The sequence below is a fragment of the Macrobrachium nipponense genome, chromosome 3 (genome assembly GCF_015104395.2).
Source record: "Macrobrachium nipponense isolate FS-2020 chromosome 3, ASM1510439v2, whole genome shotgun sequence".
NCBI lineage: Eukaryota > Metazoa > Arthropoda > Malacostraca > Decapoda > Palaemonidae > Macrobrachium > Macrobrachium nipponense.
Genome location: NC_087202.1, coordinates 93,631,730 through 93,649,641, shown reverse-complemented (window position 1 = coordinate 93,649,641; position 17,912 = coordinate 93,631,730). Strand labels below are relative to the sequence as shown.

Genomic DNA, 17,912 nt, shown 5'->3' with positions numbered 1-17,912 from the left:
TTCTGTTGGCCCCAACCTCCTGCTGTTTCTGCTCGACGTCGCCCTGGCTCTCCATCTAGGAGGGTTTCTCAGCAGCCCTTTTCGACCAGGGTTGGGCAAGGCAAGCGCAGCAAAAGGAAGAGAGTCCACCGCAATCAGTGAGGAGGGCACTTCCCCCCACTCTGCCACCTGTTGGGGGATGCCTGCAAGCCAGATGGACAAGGTGGCAGTACCATGGGGCGGAGGATTGGATGCTGACTGTCCTCCGACACGAGTAATCGCATCCTGTTCATCAACTCTCCCCCTCCTCTGATTTGACCCCTGAAGCCGTCATCATCCTATCGTCAGGACATGCTGGGGAAGGATGCTCTCGAGGAGGTCCTCGAGGAGTCTCTAAGCTTCTTCAGTCGACTCTTTCTTGTAAAGAAGGTGGCTGGAGACCGGTCATCGACCTCTCAGCCCTGAACGAGTTCGTTCAGCAAACCCCATTCAAGATGGAGACCCCCAGCACGGTCAGACAGGCCATTCGTCCTCTGGATTACATGGTGACAATCGACCTAAAAGATGCATACTTCCAGATCCCAATCTATCCATTGTCCAGGAAGTATCTTTGTCTTGTAGCGGACAGTGTTCCGATTCAAGGTCCTAAGTTTTGGTCTCTCCACAGCTCCGCAAGTCTGCACTCAGGTTTTCACCCTAGTGTCGACATGGGCTCATCGCCAGGGCATTCGTCCGTTGCGTTACCTAGACGATTGGCTGATACTGGCACCCTCAATGGAACTGCTTCGTCTCCACCGAGACAAGGTTCTGGTGTTTTGTCACAATCTAGGGATCATGGTGAACCGCAAGAAATCCTCTCTAGAGCCCTCTCAACGACTGGTGTATCTCGGTATGATCCTTGACACCATTGCAGGGAAAGCCTTTCCAACACCGGAAAGATGAATATTTCTAAAGTGTCGCTCTGCCCTTCCTTTGGCAGTCCCAGGTGCTTGCACATCAGTGGCAACAGTTGCTGGGACATCTGGCCTCGCTGGAACGTCTTGTTCCAAACGGTCAGATGCACCTTCGATCCTTTCAGTGGGGTCAGAAGAATTGTTGGTCGCAAAGTCACGATTCTCCTCATAAACTAATCCCTGTGGAGAACATGCGCTCCGATCTAGAGTGGTGGCTGGACGACACGAACCTGTTGAGGGGCTCTCCTCTCCAGTCTCGTCCACCCAATCTGCTCCTGTTTACGGACGCATCCCAGGAAGGATGGGGCGCACACCTACTGCAACACCTTGCTTTGGGCCTATGGTCCGATCAGGAACATCAAGATCATATCAACATGCTGGAAATTTGAGCTGCCTACCTGGCACTCCAGCACTTCAGCTCTCTTCTGATAGGTCACTCGGTGGCACTGATGAGTGACAATACCACCATAGTGGCATATGTGAACTGTCAAGGCGGTACCGTGTCTTTGCACCTATGCCAACTAGCAGTGCAGATTCACAAATAGCCAGCTCTCAACTTGGTTGGGTTGACAGCTTGGTTCATTCCAGGCAAACAGAACATCATGGCAGACAATCTGAGCAGGAGGACACAGATCGTTGGCTCCGAATGGACTTTGGCTCCTTGGATAGCGAACAAAGTCTCGACTTTGTGGGGTTCCCCAACCTGTTTGCTACCGCTCTAAATCAGAAGTTACCGATTTACTGCTCTCCAGTCCCAGATCCGGCGGCGGTGTTTAGGGATGCGTTCCACCACCCCTGGGACGCCCTTGACATCTATGCTTTTCCGCCATTTTGTCTGATCAGGGAGGTGTTGAATCAAGTGTGATCCACACCTTCCCTGGCCATGACGTAGTAGCGCCGAAATGGCCTCACGTAGAATGGTACCCAGACCTTCTACTTCTGCTGGTAGAGACTCCGAGAATGCTTCTGCCACTCCTCGACCTCCTATGCCAACCACATGTGAGGATCTTCCACAACGTGGTGAGCATTTTACATCTTCACGCATGGAGGTTATCCAGCACCTCCTCACAGCGAAAGGCTTTTTGCGAGAGGCTGCAACAGCAATGTCAGGATACCTCAGGAAGTCCTCAACGTCTGTCTATCAGACCATGTGGGCCATCTACTGTGGTTGGTGTCGTCAGAGAGGCCGTTCTGCTCTCAGAGCCTCTATCCCCTTGATTGCCGACTTCTTACTCTACCTCCAGAGAGAGAAGCTCCCTTCGGTATCGGCGGTAAAAGGCTATTGTTCAGCCTTGAGCCAAGTCCTCAGACTGAAGGGAATCAATCTCTCTTCCTCAGAGGAACTCTCTATGCTCATATGAAACTTTGAACAGGGTTGCACTCCAGTATTGGCAAAGCCTCCTCCCTGGGACATCGTTGCTGTCCTCAGGCCTTTGAAGAGAGCTCCGTATGAACAGTTATCCCTGGCATCTGATAGGGATCTCTCCCAGAAAATGGTTTTTCTTCTCGCCCTTGCTTCCTCCAAGTGAGTCAGCGAGCGTCATGGCCTAGCCTATACTGTCGCTCATACTGAGTGCTGCACCAATGCCTGCTTCAGCTTCGTCCCTGAGCTTGTTGCGAAAACCCAGAATCCGGCCCAGGTCGATTCTTGGTTTTCTTCATTCCAGGTTGTGAGCCTGAGCAAAGCAACCGAAGACCCAGATGAGCTACTTCTCTGTCCTGTGAGAACACTGAGGCACTATCTCCAATGGACCAGCTCTACTGGACCCACCTTACAACATCTCTTTGTAAGTACAGGCTCGTCAAAGAAGAGGTTTACGAGGAATACCATTTCACATTGGATTCAAGCGATGATTTGCCATACCCTCTCCCCTCCCTCTTCTCCACTTGCTGGTACCAGACAAGTGAAGGCTCATGATGTGCATGGAATGAGCACATCGCTTGCCTTCAAGAAGAACCTCTGTTATCCAGGTGATGGAAGCTGGCACATAGTCTTGCCCTTCCACCTTCCCCTTAGAGACTGTACCCACAGCTACTTGACAGAAGTGACCTTGGTCCCGTGGTAGCCGCTCAGCAAGTGGTTAAGCTGCCTCCATGCCCTCAGAGGTCAGAAGTATCGAATCGAGGATCAACGTTCCGTATCCTGCTGGGGGTGATGTGAGAGTATGACTGGCCTATTTCCTTTTCACCTTTTCCCCTTACTTGGGGCCACAGCATCAAAACCCGTTCTCCAGCACTGATTTCAATACTGGTAAACATTCCATGTCCGACTAGTGGTTTTTCTGTAGACACACACAAGTCACTCTCGACATTTGTTTCTGAGGGGGTGTGTGTTGCAACCCAACAAACCCGTTATGATTATATAGCCTGGTTTTGGTTGTTAGAGAGGGTTCTACGCTCATGCCTTTGATACCCAGGCCATCAGCCATCAGGTTGCATTTACCATGGCTCACGGGGTGAAGGATCCGCGACCCCAAGCTATAAGCCCGGGTCCTGGCATCCCGGGTTCCATTCTCAGCCAGCAAGACAGGACTTCCATCCCTACCTTAGGATGAGTCTCCTAAGTAAAGGACAGAAGGTTTGTATACAGTGTAGGAACAAATGACGTTTTTGAAAGTAAAATGTATTTTTCCCTAACCATACAAACCTGGAGTCCTTTACTTAGGATAGATTGCAGCTCATCTGAAACTACTGGCTAATACATTCTTTTATATACCAAGGTAGTAACTACCGGGCCGGTAGTTACCTGCCCGGCGGTGTGGAAGCACCGCATCCCCACCAGCTCACTGAGTCGTCACTTTGATTACAGCCAGGACTTTGATGATGACCCATGAATCAAGGGGGTGGGTTTTTGGTGGGACCATACAAGTAAAGGACTCCAGGTTTGTATGGTTAGGGAAAAATACATTTTACTTTCAAAAATGTCATATTTCCCGCGAATAATGGGAAGATATGGTAAATAGAGAAATCAGCGAATCTCAAGAACACGAATTGGGGGGTCCACTGTAGTTTCAACTCACTTGGCAGCCACTTACTTATTTAAAAAATCACAGTAGCACCTTGATTGTTTATTGAAGGTCACAAGCCCTGCCCACTAACGGGAGTACTGGAAACAACTTAGCAGAACACCCCATTCTGTTTGCAGCAGCTTTTGTTCATTGGGTTTCAGTTGAACTGGACACAGTGAAGTATTATCACTTATTTTGTGTAGCCTTCAACCTTTGATAGTGTTCTGGATGTTTTTTCTAGTTTTTATGGATTATGTCTGATTCAAGTTCATCTAGTTTTTGTTTCTGTAGTGAAGGTTGCAAAACCAAATTGATCAAATCTGCATGACCCTCATACAATTTGCAATACCAATTGATCAAATCTGCATGACTCTCATACTATTTGCAATAAGTGTAGGGGCAGGAATGTAGTAAGGAGAGAACTTGTGCCGAGTGTAATTACTGGGATGAGCAATAGTGGAAGGTATTTGAATCTTAACTAAAAAAGTTAAGAGGAATAGGAAGAGGAAGGCAGTCACTAGAGCAGATAAACGAGTTTCGCCTAGCCTAAAATATACAACTAAGCCTAGGTTAGAAGATAGCCTTGCTTTTCCTTCTTCCCCTCTTCCCACCTTTTCTCCTAATACTGGCCCTGCTAGTTTTATTCCACTCCCAAGCCTGGCTCCCTTGCATCCAAACTCAATGCCATTGCCAGTTTGACAAGAAAATTATCCTATATCATCCAGGTTCCAAAGATTTTATCGTGGACAGGAAGCACTGTAAATGCTTCCTCGCTTTTTCACAGTTGATGAAGAGACATACAGGTGCCAGTTGCTGTTCTCCACTTCCTATCAAGCGGTATATAGAGCTAGCCTCACCCACAGCCTTCCCGCAGTTTTGCTGTGGATCCCTCTGTCTCTGCTTTGGTCAGACATTCACTTGCTGGGAAGCAAGGTACATGAGCGCCCTTACTTGGCCCTCAAGCACCCAAAGAACCCTCTCAGGCATCCATCATTATCATCCAAGTCCCGACTCTACCGAGCGCTCGGCGCCACTTCCTGAGGCAACCAGTGCCAGCTCCTGAGCAGCCAGCACTAACTTTTCAAAAGCGTGGATCTACTTTGGTGCCCATTAAACAACAGTTAGTGTAGATTATAAACTTCTTAAAGCAAGCTCATGATTTGTCCCTGTCTCCTCAGGAGAAGAGGATTTTGGTTAAGAATCTATCCCTCCTTTTCATCATTTGCAGGCAAGATTTCCTAACTTTTTTTGCACCAGCTGACCCAGTCTTGCCTGCCTTGACCTTCTTGATGAGGAGCCCTCCAGATGACATATCTAGGCTCCCTAAAATGGTGCTTTCCTCACCTTCGACGTAAGGAAATTGAAGATTGGCTTTCTGCTAAGGGGGAGCAAGGTAAAGCTTCCTTCGCCTTTCCTTCCTTATACTTAGTCCATAGGAGGTATCTTTCCTACGCCATTAGGAAAATTTGGGAGTTGCTGCCTCCTCCCAGGGGGACATCTCCGGCCTCACTGACTTTCTGACAATGCATTTTCATTGGCAAAAATTGTTTTTGTCAGCAGAGCTTGACTACCTTACCGAAGACCTCTTCAAGATTTTTGAAGTTTCTTGAAGTGGAGGGTAGCAGCGCTAGCCAAGAAGATTGAAGACTGAAGATTGCAACGACTTAGTAAGAGACTTTACCTCAGACTGGCTAGGAGTCCTGTCTTGTGCAGACAAGGCCATTAGGGATGACTCTCTTGAAATGGCAGTTCTTTTCTCTCTGGGGATTTTGAGGAAAAGAGAATTATGGTACTCCTTTACCACTAAAGGAGTCAATCAGAACCAGAAGTTGGCTTTGTTATTTTCACCATTGGATCCTCATCATCTCCTTCCTCAGGATACTGTTATGGAAATAGCTTTGACCTCCAAAAGGAACCAACTCAAGAACTTCTGGCTCATTCTTCTGAACACCCTAGGGATTTGTCTGAGTTTGTTTCTAAGATGATCTCTCCTCTTCAACATCTCTTTCATGGAAGTAGTAGACCCAAGTCACAGGCCAAGACCCACTCAAATATTTGCTTCTCAGCCAGAACCATCAAGAGGAGCTCAACCAAGTCCCTACCCAAGAAATGAGGAAGAAGTCCTTCATGCACCAGTGGGAGCTAAACTCCTCGAGTTTTGGGAAAAATTTGAGTAACAGAGGGGCAGAAGAGTGGACTGTCAAGGTTCTGAGAGAGGGTTATTCCACCCCATTCATGGAGAATACTCCATTAGTCACTTTTCCCATCGTATTGACAGGCTACTCAAGAGGCTCAGACCGAAATCAGGGGACTGGAGACCAGTCAATGTAAGTGACCTCAATGTCAAGAAGGCAAATTTTAACGAATCAGTCAGTCCTTTCATCTTGTCACAATAATCATAAATATCAGCCTTTATCTGGTCGACTGGCTTCTTCGATCCCCTTCGAAGAAGAGAGGCATGAAGGACTTGCAGAAGATTCTTCTCCTCACTCAGGTGCTGGGCATTCTTATCAACCTTCAAATGTCCCAGTTTACCCCATCGCAAGAGGTTTTCTATTTGGGGAAGATTCTCAACTCTGACTTTTCAGACTTTTCTGTCCCCTGGGAGAATCATTAACTGCCTGCAGACAATCTGCAGTTTTCTAGCCTTCCTGTATTCCCCAGCCCAGCAATGAATGAGTCTTCCTTGGACTCTGGTGTCTATCAAGACATTTGTCAAGCTGGCAGGCTTCATATGATAGTCCTGCAATTCTGCCTCAAGGCCAACTGGGACAGGAAGACACAGCTGGACACCTATGTGTTTCTAATTACCCCTGAAATCTTGTTGGACTTGTAAAGGTGGGGGTTGAAGTATGACTTTCAGAGAGAAAGTCCCTTCATCCTCTGAGCCACACCCTATACTTCTACTCGAGTCACCTTGGATCTAGGCTGGGGGGCCCTTCTGGGGAACCAGGAAGTTTCCGTAAAATGGTCCCAAGAACGACGAAGCCTTCACAAAAATGTCAGAGTTGAAGGCAATTTACTTAGGCCTTCAATTCTTCTTGGACATGATTTACAAAGGACATGATTTACAACAAGACGGTAGTTCGTGCAGACAACACCACTGTACATCCAGAAGCAAGGTGTCACTCATTCCTTTCCACTCTGCCAGGTGGCAAAGGATCTTCTCCTATGGGCAGATCAAATTGAGTGATGCTGGTCACTCGATTTATTCAGGGGAAACTCATTGTTTTAGCAGACAAGTTGAGCCATCGGAAGCAGGTCCTTCCCACTGAGTGGACCTTGGATCCGTGTTTGTTTGAACCTTTGGAAGTTATGGGGCAGGCCAGCTTTGGACCTGTTTATCACTTCAAGGAACCATGGCCTGACTTCCTCTCTTCTGTTATCCAACCCAGGATCATCTGGCAGGTCCAACCTAGATCTTTACGCCTTTCCTTCCTTCAACATGGGCAGGGAAGTGCTGAACAAATTCAGATTGCATCACAACCTCATGATGACTGTAGCCTGTTCTGGCCCCTGAAAGTAGTTCCCAAACCTTCTGTGGTTGTTGGTGTACTTTCCGAGGCTCCTTCCCCAAAAACCATGTCTACTCAGGCAACCCCACTTCTAGAGATACCACCAACGGTTGTCTGAGCTTGCCCTGACAGGCTTCAGACTGTCCAGAAGCTTGTCAGAACAAAGGGATTTTCAAGAGGAGCTGCACAGGCTGTTGCAAGATGCAGACGTCAATCTTCCAGCTGCATATCTAGGCTAAGTGGACAATTTTCCGATGATGGTGTCTCTTCTTCTGAGACATCTTTAACTGAAATTACATATTTCCTTCTTTATCTGAGGGCCTCTAGGGGTTTGTCGTCTTCTACCATTCAGTCCTAAGGTATTACCTAGGCAAGACCAAAATGATTAGAGGGCCATCTAACAACCTCTGGTGTTCTGTTAAAAACCCTTCACACCCTCTTACTATTGTTCTTCCCGAGGGACCTGATTTCTGATGTCCATTCTCAAATTCAGGAGGACATTTTCCATTTTCAAAGTGAAAGGTCACAACATAGCAGTCACTACCTCATCCATTTTCAGGCACAGTATGTCCCTCACCTCCACTCTGCATTTGACCCATTGGAAGTGCAAATTGATCTTTGCATCTCAGTATTTGAAAGAAGTTGAAATCAGTGACTGGCATGGTATTGGGGAAGGAAGCGTAGGAAGTTCTATTTCCTAATATTATCTCTTCATATTGGAGTAAGGTGTCAAGTTTCTGGGGGAGCCAGGGGGATACAATGTACCTGGATTAGCCACCAGTCTGAGTGGATGGGTTGTGGTTTTTTTTCTGTGTAGGTAACAGCGCTGTCTGTTTGTTTTTTATGTTGTTACTGCACCCAGGGTTTTGACAGCAATCAGGCCTATCCTCTGCTTCAAGGCTCCCACTTAAGTAGAGGTAACCTACAGCTCGACCACCTAAATGGACTTTTTCCTGGGACACTCAGATTCAGGAGAGCTTTTTGCCTAATTTTCAAGTGAAAGCTAAGAACGTCAGAGTGGCTTCTACCTCACTAGCTTATGCCCCTTACTTCCATTCTACTATTGACCTACTGGAAGTGTAATCAATCTTCACTTCTCATCATATCAATGAAAGTAAGACAGTGTTTGCAAATTTTTGCAGTCCAGTCAAACCCACTATTCATGGACCTGCCTATTCGCGGATTTTTCTATGGACCATATATACCCATTATTCCTCAGGACATTTGCCTATTCGCAGTATTTTCATATAATTTTTTACTAAAAGAACTTTTTGTGACAAATATTGAAATACTCAGAGGTATAAGCATTCTTAGAGATTTTTTGTTCTTTAACTATCAAAATAGGCAGTTATATATTTATAAGCCTTTTTAGAGTGATTTCAAGTAGTCTATGCTTTGTATGTGTGTTTCTCTACTTGCCATAGATTCACCAAGGTATGAGGAGCCTATGCCTTTTAAGCCTCAGTAAGCTGAGTTGGAAAGGTAATTCCATAAACTCACTGGTCTGATCACGAACTGCATGGGTCTCTGAGATTTTACACAAGCAGCCTGTCAACATCTAGTCTTGTTCATTGATCATACACTAGCACTCACTCCAAGATGATGCCATCATTCAGACTGCCCTGATCGCTCAGGGGATGATGGAAGAGGCGAATCCTCTGATATCCTCCTTAAACCTTTGGTGTGACACAAGAGGCATTTCACCAAGTAATATACTGAGACCTACCTCTCTGCAGGTTAATTTATCAGTCTGCAGACAGGGAAATAACTATGCTGAAGGGATTCTTGCTTTCTTGGTTAGTACAGCAGGGGCTGTGGAGTCAATCATCTTGGTCTTCTTTCAGGCATTATTGTTTTTTGGCTTTTGGGTCATGTTGGCAGACTGCCTTTTTTAGTAAGTAAGTTCTGAAGACTGTTTTTCTGGTGGGAGGAGAACTGACCATCCTCAAATGCCAGACTGAGAACTTGCGGGCAAAACTTTTTCTGAGGAGACGATGCCTTTCCTGAAAACAAGTTTCAACCAAGAACAGGTAGGTATTGGGCTCTTCTTTGCTCTTCGTGAAAAGCATGGTTGAGGCACTAGTGGAGTAGGGGCTTAGAAAGATTTAGGACAAAGAACTCCTGTGATGGTTTTTTTTTTTTTTTTTTTTTTTTCTTTTGAGACTCCTTTAGGGTCCACAAGAGGACTACCCTGAAGCCTTTGGGGAAGGCTACACTGTGACATTAGGAAAGAACTAGGGCTCTTCCCAACTCAGTCAGGAGCACAATGGTTTTTGTCCTCTTAACTCCTCGCATCTGGCTGTGATCACACGAACCATAATAATACATAGTGGGTTCAATCAGGCTGTGCTCATATTTCACGCCATGGTATTTAAAAGAATTTTCTAGGAAAACATTCAAATCACTTGAATGGGCCATAAATCACTATTATATGGCAGCTCTTATGGCAACAAACACACCTCAGGTCAGTGATGTGAGGAATAATATTCACCCATGAGATTTCATGGGATAAGGTACTAGACCTCTTGAGTTCCCAATACAACTCATATATGTGTACACTGTATGTAGTTGTCTATAAATATAAGCAGGGAATGTTGCTGCTTTTATTTATCTGTTATGATATAATATAAACTACGTACAAATAAAATATTAGAACATATATAAATTAATAAAATTATGTAGCTGGTATTTTTAAAAGTCTTGGCAAAGAGGACCCACCGAGGGTTTGAAATAGTTTTACTGTACGTATTCACTTTCAACTTCCTATGGTAGATTTACTGTATGTATTCACTTTCAACTTCCTATGGTAGATAAAGAAGATTTGTTGAAATTTTTTTTATTATACCATGTGCAATTGCATATCTTTCTTTCTTTCTTTCTTTTTTCCAGACCTCAAAGTCTGCCCTGTCTAAGAGTGCTGTTAATGTATATTTAGTCTGGTCCATAGGGGTTAAGGGTCCAAGAGCCTTCCCAGCTCTAATGGCCTGTTACTCAGGCTTCCACCCAAAAATCAGTTAAAGGGAACAAAAAGGGATAGGAACATAAAGGTAGGCAACCCCCTCCTGCTGCCATAAGTTGTGAAGCCACTGAGCTATGTGGCAGTGGCACATGGTAGAGGCCTTAATAGTCTCACTTCTTTATGGCAAGTACAGACTATCCTTCTAGGACTGCTGCTCTGCCCCTGATGGCAGAGGTGAGGGCTCTCCTGGGGAAAGATGCAATGGAAGTTGTAGGTGACTTTTCTCTGGGTTTTTTCATGTAATAAAGCTGATATGGGATTGACATGATCATTCACATATGCTTTTCCTCTAAGTGACTGTTTCTTGGACTTTGTTCAGGATGGAATTCCCACATTCAGTACTGGCTTCCAAGGTGGCTGCATTTTATTTGTACATCTAAAGGATGCAGAATTCCAGATACCCAAGCATCAAAACATACGCTTGGTTTGCAATGATTTAGATAAGACTTTGAACTGGTGACAACCCTTTGGGTGTTTACACGAGTGTTCAATTTGGTGGTAGCTTGGGCCCATGCCCAAGATATACATCTCTGTTATCTTGATGGTAGGTTGATCCTGCCATCATCAGGACTGCAACAAGAGCAAGCAGCTTAGCTTTGGCAAGTTGTTCACTGCCACCTATTGTCCTCAAACAAGCTTGTGCTTCAAGGAGGTCTCCACCATGGGGTCACTTCAGTCATCTGAAGTGGCACAATCTTCATCCACTAGTTCCCTCAACATACCACTCAACCAGAATGTGAGATGTAATTTTCCCTGGTGGTTGTCAGAATCTCTTCATGGGAGTTATTCAAGGAACCTCCTCATGGAAGTTCACTTGAATTAACTTTAATTAACCCAACTATGGAAAAGTTTCTGTCCTCACATCTTTGATGTCCTTTGATGGTGTTGATGAGCGGCAGCATCACCACATTGGCATTTGATAGGCAAAGGGGATTGTTTTCTTCCCCTCTACTTGTTGGTAAGACAGAAGTATGAGTGGTTGGTTTGCTACATCATCATCATATTCCCTACCATTAAATTCCAGTGACATAATTTCTAAACAATTTTCAGCTAACTTAAACTAGTCATTTTCACTTATTTTTTTTATTAGAATTTTTAATATTGTATAAAATAAACTTCAAATTGGATGTTTACAACCAGAATCACACCCACTAAGGTTTAATCATGTCTGTGGGAATTTCAATCTTTTATATGAATATTGATATTTCTTGAGGCATTTAACAGTCTGACACAAGGCTCTGTTAGGTTTATATTCTGCAAGCATTATATTTACTCTCTAAACTCATAGCAATTACTAGTAAGAGTTCATACAGGAATTGTCCCATTTTCCTTTTCAAGAATAAATGTCTTTGAAACCTACTCGTTGATGACTTAAAAAACGTGAAATGTCTTAGTCTATGCCCTAATCATAGTTTATAACATTTAAAATATATCAACATTTTTACAACTTCAATCCAAATGGGATGTAGTCACACTTTCAGGGGAACTTTGGGACAATTACTACTTGAATTTCAGACTATAATCAAGGTCTGCTATTAAACTTATTTGCTAACATCCAGATCTAAAAACTTTTTTTTCTTTTGCAGATAATGTCTCAAATACTTTGAAAGATGGAAGAACAAGAGTTTGAGGAGATCCTAACCTATTTAGCTAGGAGTAAATATCCAGAAAGTATCAATACAAAAGATTCAAGAAGCAACTGGCGCAAAAAATGTCGTCCTTTCACACATTGCAAACACAAGCTTTACTACAATCACAAAAAATATGGGGCCTTGTTGGTGGTCAAAGGTGTCAAAAGCAAGAAAAAAATAATAGAATCAAACCATATCCAATCAGATGACCATCACATTGGTATTAATAAAACGTATGTATTCACAAATTTGCATGCTTTTTTGTTATTAATAAATGTTCTCTTGTATTTACACAGAAATGAAAAATTTTGTTATTAAATTTAAATAACCAAGTAATTACATATATAGCTGAGAATTTCTAAGTAGTACTGGCAGCCTAAAATTTGAACATCGCGGTAGCGAGTCTTTGGTTTTGGTGTAGGTGGGTATCCCTGCCCACTACTGGGGTAGGAGGTAAACAATGTAGCAAGTGAGCTCAATTTATTTCTGCTGGCTCCCAGTGAATGTTGTAAGCAGCAGCCCTTTAAATTTGGATATCGATTGTTTGTTTACCGGTTGTTGCAGGACTATTGGTGAAGTACCAATGATTCTTTTGTTATTCTTTGGCTTTTGGTTTAGTCAGGCATTAGAGAGACTTTTTGGAGTTTTTTCTTTGTTTTTTACTTTTACTTTTCACTGACTATGTCTGACTCAGGAGTGACAAGTTGGTTGGTTGGTTGGTTTTATAAAGTTTAGGTGTAACACCAAGCACTGGGGCAGCAAAGCCCATTCAGCGCTTACAGGAGTGACAAGTACCTGTTATTGTAACAAGGGTTGCAGGACACGGTTGACGTCTGCCAAGTACAACGCATATACGGTATGTACAAAGTGTAAGGGTCAAAGTTGTTCTCTAGAATTAAGATGTTCTGAATGTATATGCTGGGATGAGAAGCAATGGAAGGTTTTGTCTTCTCATATTTCTAACCTGGAGAAAGTTAGGTTACGTAAGGCAACTGCTAGATATGAAAGATCTTTAGCTAGTCAGGAATCTTTAAAATCCTCATCTGATGTACCTGTTACTTCTGTATTATCTCCTAAACCCAGCATCTCGTCTATACCACCTAATTCTTTACCCAGAAACCAGTGCCATTGCCAAATTCGAAGAGAGGTTCAAATGTTAACTTTGTGTTGTTAACTCTATGACTCAGTTGGAAGGTCAGCTTGTGTTCTTCTCAACCAAGAAAAGTGCAGTGTTGGTGGAGTCGGCTGTCCATCCTGCCAATTTTTCTTGCTGATTTTTCTAGCCAAAGGTCTTTCACACACTCCCCAGCACCTGGGAGAAGTCATACTGGAGACCCAAGGGAGGTCGGTGGGGTCTGACTGTGGGCAGTCGGCCCCTAAGTTGCACCTGTCAGTGTTTCCCAGGTTGTGAAAGACAGCCATTGGAAAGGCATCTTGGACTGTGTGCATCGCCTTTCTTCCAGTTCGGATTCTTCAATCCCGAGAAACGGCTCTTATGGCATAGCAGTGATAAGTCTAGGCCACTGAAAAGGTCTGCAGCAAAAGTATCTTGCACCCCTCAGGTGCCTGCTAAGGCTACAGAAGCAAAACCTACCTGCAGTTTCTGGGATAGCCCAGAGACTTTTTCATCTGAAGGTTCTCTGGCTCATTGTAAATGCTCTGATTCAGTGCATAAATTAGCACCAGTTTCTGCAAGCAGTTCCAGTGAGTGTATGTGCCGTTGAGCGCGCAGCTCCTCTTCGCTCTTTTGCTCCTGAATGCCGTGTCAAAAGATAATCTTGTGTCTCCTTCAGTAGCTCCCAATCACCCATTTTCCAAGCGTTCAGTATCGGACAGATGTACTTCTGTCACCAAGCAAGCATTACCTCCTGTTTTCTCAGTACCCTCAGAGCAGAAGTGCCCATTGGCACCTGAGCTCCCTCAAGCGTTTGAGCGCCCATTGGGTGTATGAGCTTCCTTTTGGGCATGAGTGCCCATTGGCACAGGAGCATCCTTTGGTGCAGGAGCACCCACTGGCACATAAGTGCCCTTTAGTGCTTGAACCATCTGCTTCAGCTAAGCTCCTGTTGTCTTCTGAGTGCCCATTAACACTTGAATGCCCATTGGTATCTTGGCTCCCGCTGGCAACAGAGTGCCCATCAGCATGGGAACTTCCTTTGGCTCCTCAACTCCCTTCGGCATCTTTACTCGCTCGTGTTGATGTACTACAGTGTAGTACACAGCAAATTCCTCTTGTTGATTCAACAAGTTCGGCTCTTCTTCCTACTGAAGAAGTATATTTTTGCCTTTCTTCTGTTTTGTCTGCGGAAGAGGAGGATCATATCGCAGATGATTCTAAACCCCCAAAGGCTTATGGATCGCTTTTGAGGTTTTTCCTTAAACTTATCTTAACTTTTACAATCCTGCGGCCCTGACTTTGCCAGCATCTACGTTTCAGATAAGCCGTGTCCCTTCGGAATCTTCGAATCTTACTATACTTTGGTGCTTTCAACTTTGGCTAAGAAGGCATTGAATGAAGTTGAAAGTTGGTTGGCTGATAAGAGAGTGCAAAGGAAAGCTGTTTTCTCTTTTCCACCTTCCTGCCTAACCAAGAGAAGGCATTCTTGTTATGCAACTGAAGAGCAGTTTTTGCTGCAGCAAAAACTGTTTTCGTATGCTGAGATAGATCTTCTTCCACTGAGATAGATCATCTTTAACACAATTTGTTTAAGCAGTTCAAGGTGACCGACCAGTTTCATGGATTGGGCTATAGGCGCCCTTGCTAAAAAGATTCAGGATACACCTGTGGTCTCTTCGGACGTCTCCTCTGATCTGTTAGCAGTCCTCTCTTGCCTTGATAGAAGTATTAGAGACAGTTCCTGGGAACTAGCCTCAACTTTTGGTATGTGTTCTCAAAAAACAAGAATTAGGGTATTCATTTACTTTGAAAGGAGTAATTCAGACTCAGAAGTTGGCTCTTCTTTTTTCCCCTCCTGTGCGTGACCTCCTTTTCCAGCAAGACATTGTAAACGGAATTGCTTCCAACTTACAAAAATATTCTACACAGGACTTACTTTCCCAGTCTTCAAACATTCTAGAGAAATTGCTGTTTAACAAATCCTCTTTTCCACTGTAACATTTGAACAAGTCCTCTTTTCCACTGCAACATTTGCCCTTTCATGGAGGCAAGAGAAGGCCACTGTCCAAGACCAGAGGAAAGGTACGCTTCAGCCCTAAGTCGATCAAGAAGTTGTCTCTAACCTCATCCCTAAGAAGTGAGGTAGGACAGTACCATGCAGCAGTAGGTGCCAGACTTCATCTTTTCTGGCAGGAATGGAGCAGGAGAGGAGCAGAGAAATGGGTGATAGAGGTCCTAAGGACAGGATACTCCCGTTTGTTGCCAAGCCACCCTTAGTCAAGAGTCCCATCGTGTTGACTGCGTACTCTCAGCTCACAGAAGTATTCTGCTCTGGACGAAGAGGTCTCTGCTCTCTTTCTGAAAGAGACTATAGAAAGAGAAGAGTATCTTCAATCTGAAAGTTTTTACAACCACCTGTTGTGGTACTGAAGGTGCCCAGTGGGTGGAGGCCAGTGCTGGATATAAGTGATCTGAATGTCTTTGGAAAGAAAACAAAATTCAGAAAGCAGACAAACCAGTTGATTCTTGCTTCCTTAATGTCTTCATAAGGGAGACAAAATTCAGAATGGAGAAAACCCGGTTGATTCTTGCTTCCATTCATCAAGGGGGCTGGATGGTCTCGTTAGATATGAAAGATGCATATTTCCATGTCCCAATTCATCCCAAGTCAAGAAAATATCTCCAAGTTTGTCTTCAGGGACCAAGTATATCAGTTTTGAGCCATCTGTTTCAGCCTCACTACGGCGCCACAGGTATTTACTCGGGTTCTCACTCCTCCAGTGAGCTGGCTCTATCTGATGGGAGTAACATACCCCTGTATCTCGATGACTGGCTCCTTTGCTCACGTTGGAGTCATGCTGCATGGGAGATCTTCGGAAGACCTTAAGGGGGCCGGCCGGAACCCCTATATATGGTGGTATAGGGCGAAAAATGCAAAGTCATGAAAAAATTCATGGAGCTTCATATGGCAATTGAGAATACGTATACAAAATATTTCGTCAAAATTCCTCTTACTTTCGTAGTTACAGGGAAATTAGTTAACATAACTCAATAAGCCTAAAACACTGATCCGTACAAGAAAATGCAATATTTCTTCTATTATCGTAAATTTTTATAATTATTGTCAAAGAAATTGGGAGAAATGGCATCTGTAGACATTCCCCGAGTCGAGAAGGAGACTTCAGGCTCAGGTACCAAGTCCAGTCATGAATTAGTGCGATCACAGACATCAAGTAGTCTACACGTTCCATTTCACCTCTTGACATTCGCTTGCCTTTACGTATGTTTATGTATGTTTCGGCAAGAATTTCATCATGCCAATGAGGAAAAGACAAGGAAAACATCTCGCTAAGATACAGACGAAGAATAATCGCTCTAGTATTATTACAGAATATCATAATATACTCGTAGTTAGTGAAGAGAGAGGGTAGGGTTGCTTAGTAACGCCCCCTTCTTGCCTGACAGTACATGTCACACTGTGCCCAAGGCTACGATATTTGAGCAGAGATCTTCATTTATGATAAATAACAAAGTTTTGGTTTTTTAATACCCAAAATGGAATATGAAATTCATAATAATCATGATTTATTAAATTGTCTTTGTAAAAAAAGGGTACACCTTCGAGTTTCACCTCTGACATTCTCTTGCATTTACGTTTGTTTATCTTTGTTTCGGGCAAGAATTTCATCATGCCAAAGAGGAAAATACAAGGAAAACATCTCGCTAACATACAGAAGAAGAAAATTCGCGAGTTAATAAAAGCCGAGTTAGTGGGGGAAGGGGAGAGAGAGAATTGCATAGGAAGGAGTGCCCCATCTTGCCTCAAGCAGTGCCCCAGGCTGCGATATATGAGCAAAGGGATCATCATTTATGATTAAATTATGATAAATAAAATAGTTTTGGTTTATTAATACACAAAAAAGAAATATACATTCATAATAATCATTATTTATTAACATTGTCTTTATAGAAATACGAAGGAAAACTTTGAACGCCCGTATCTCAAAACTATACTTATTGACCTTCAAAATCTATCTTCTCACTTAGTTTTAAAGCTATAACATTGGAATTTGGTATATAACTCAGAAAGACATTATAGAACAATCAAATAGAGCCCTTTTTTTCAATTTTTGTTTCGTCTTTTTTTATAAATTTTTTTCTCCTGATTTATAGGGTTTATTTTTTGCCATATTGAAAAATTCATATCTAGCAAACAAATGACTTTTAGAAAAAAACTCTCCATTCGATTGGAGGTCTACATCAGGTCTATATATGGTAGTAATCCCAGGTCTTCATATTAACTATAAAGGGAGGAGATAGAATCTGAAAAATGGTTATTTTCGGGATAAATCGCCCTGGCGTCACAAAACCGAAGGTCAGAGGCGAAAAATCATATGCAGTTTGGAGATGTCCCAAGTCACCTTAAAAAATGGCATTAGCCGGCCGGCCCCCTAATGCTGGCTCAAAAGTTAGGTCTGCTAATCAGTAGACAAAAGTTGCAACTAGTCCCTTCCCAACAGATTGTCTATTTGGTGATGACTGGACTCTGTTCGTTTTCAGGCTTTTCCCTCCCCCAAAACGGTAGAGTCATGCCTTCAGACAGTGGACAAATTCCTATCTCTCCCAGAGTGCTCAGCCAAGGATTGGATGAGCCTCCATGGCACACTGTCCTCCATAGAGCAATTCTTCC

At 43.7% G+C, this 17,912-nt stretch overlaps 2 protein-coding genes across 2 annotated transcripts in view; one reads left to right on the top strand and one right to left on the bottom strand.

Annotated features, from left to right (window-relative positions):
* Positions 1 to 17,912, bottom strand: part of LOC135221892 (methylmalonyl-CoA mutase, mitochondrial-like) — a 169,835-nt gene that overhangs the window by 36,255 nt on the left and 115,668 nt on the right. The window lies entirely within an intron of this gene.
* The window catches only part of LOC135221891 (uncharacterized), a 31,437-nt gene that overhangs the window by 7,611 nt on the left and 5,914 nt on the right, over positions 1 to 17,912 (top strand). The window contains exon 2 of the mRNA XM_064259868.1: positions 12,061 to 12,338. Coding sequence (XP_064115938.1) covers positions 12,085 to 12,338 — 254 coding nt within the window. The 5' untranslated portion in view covers positions 12,061 to 12,084. The remainder of the gene's footprint in view (positions 1 to 12,060; positions 12,339 to 17,912) is intronic.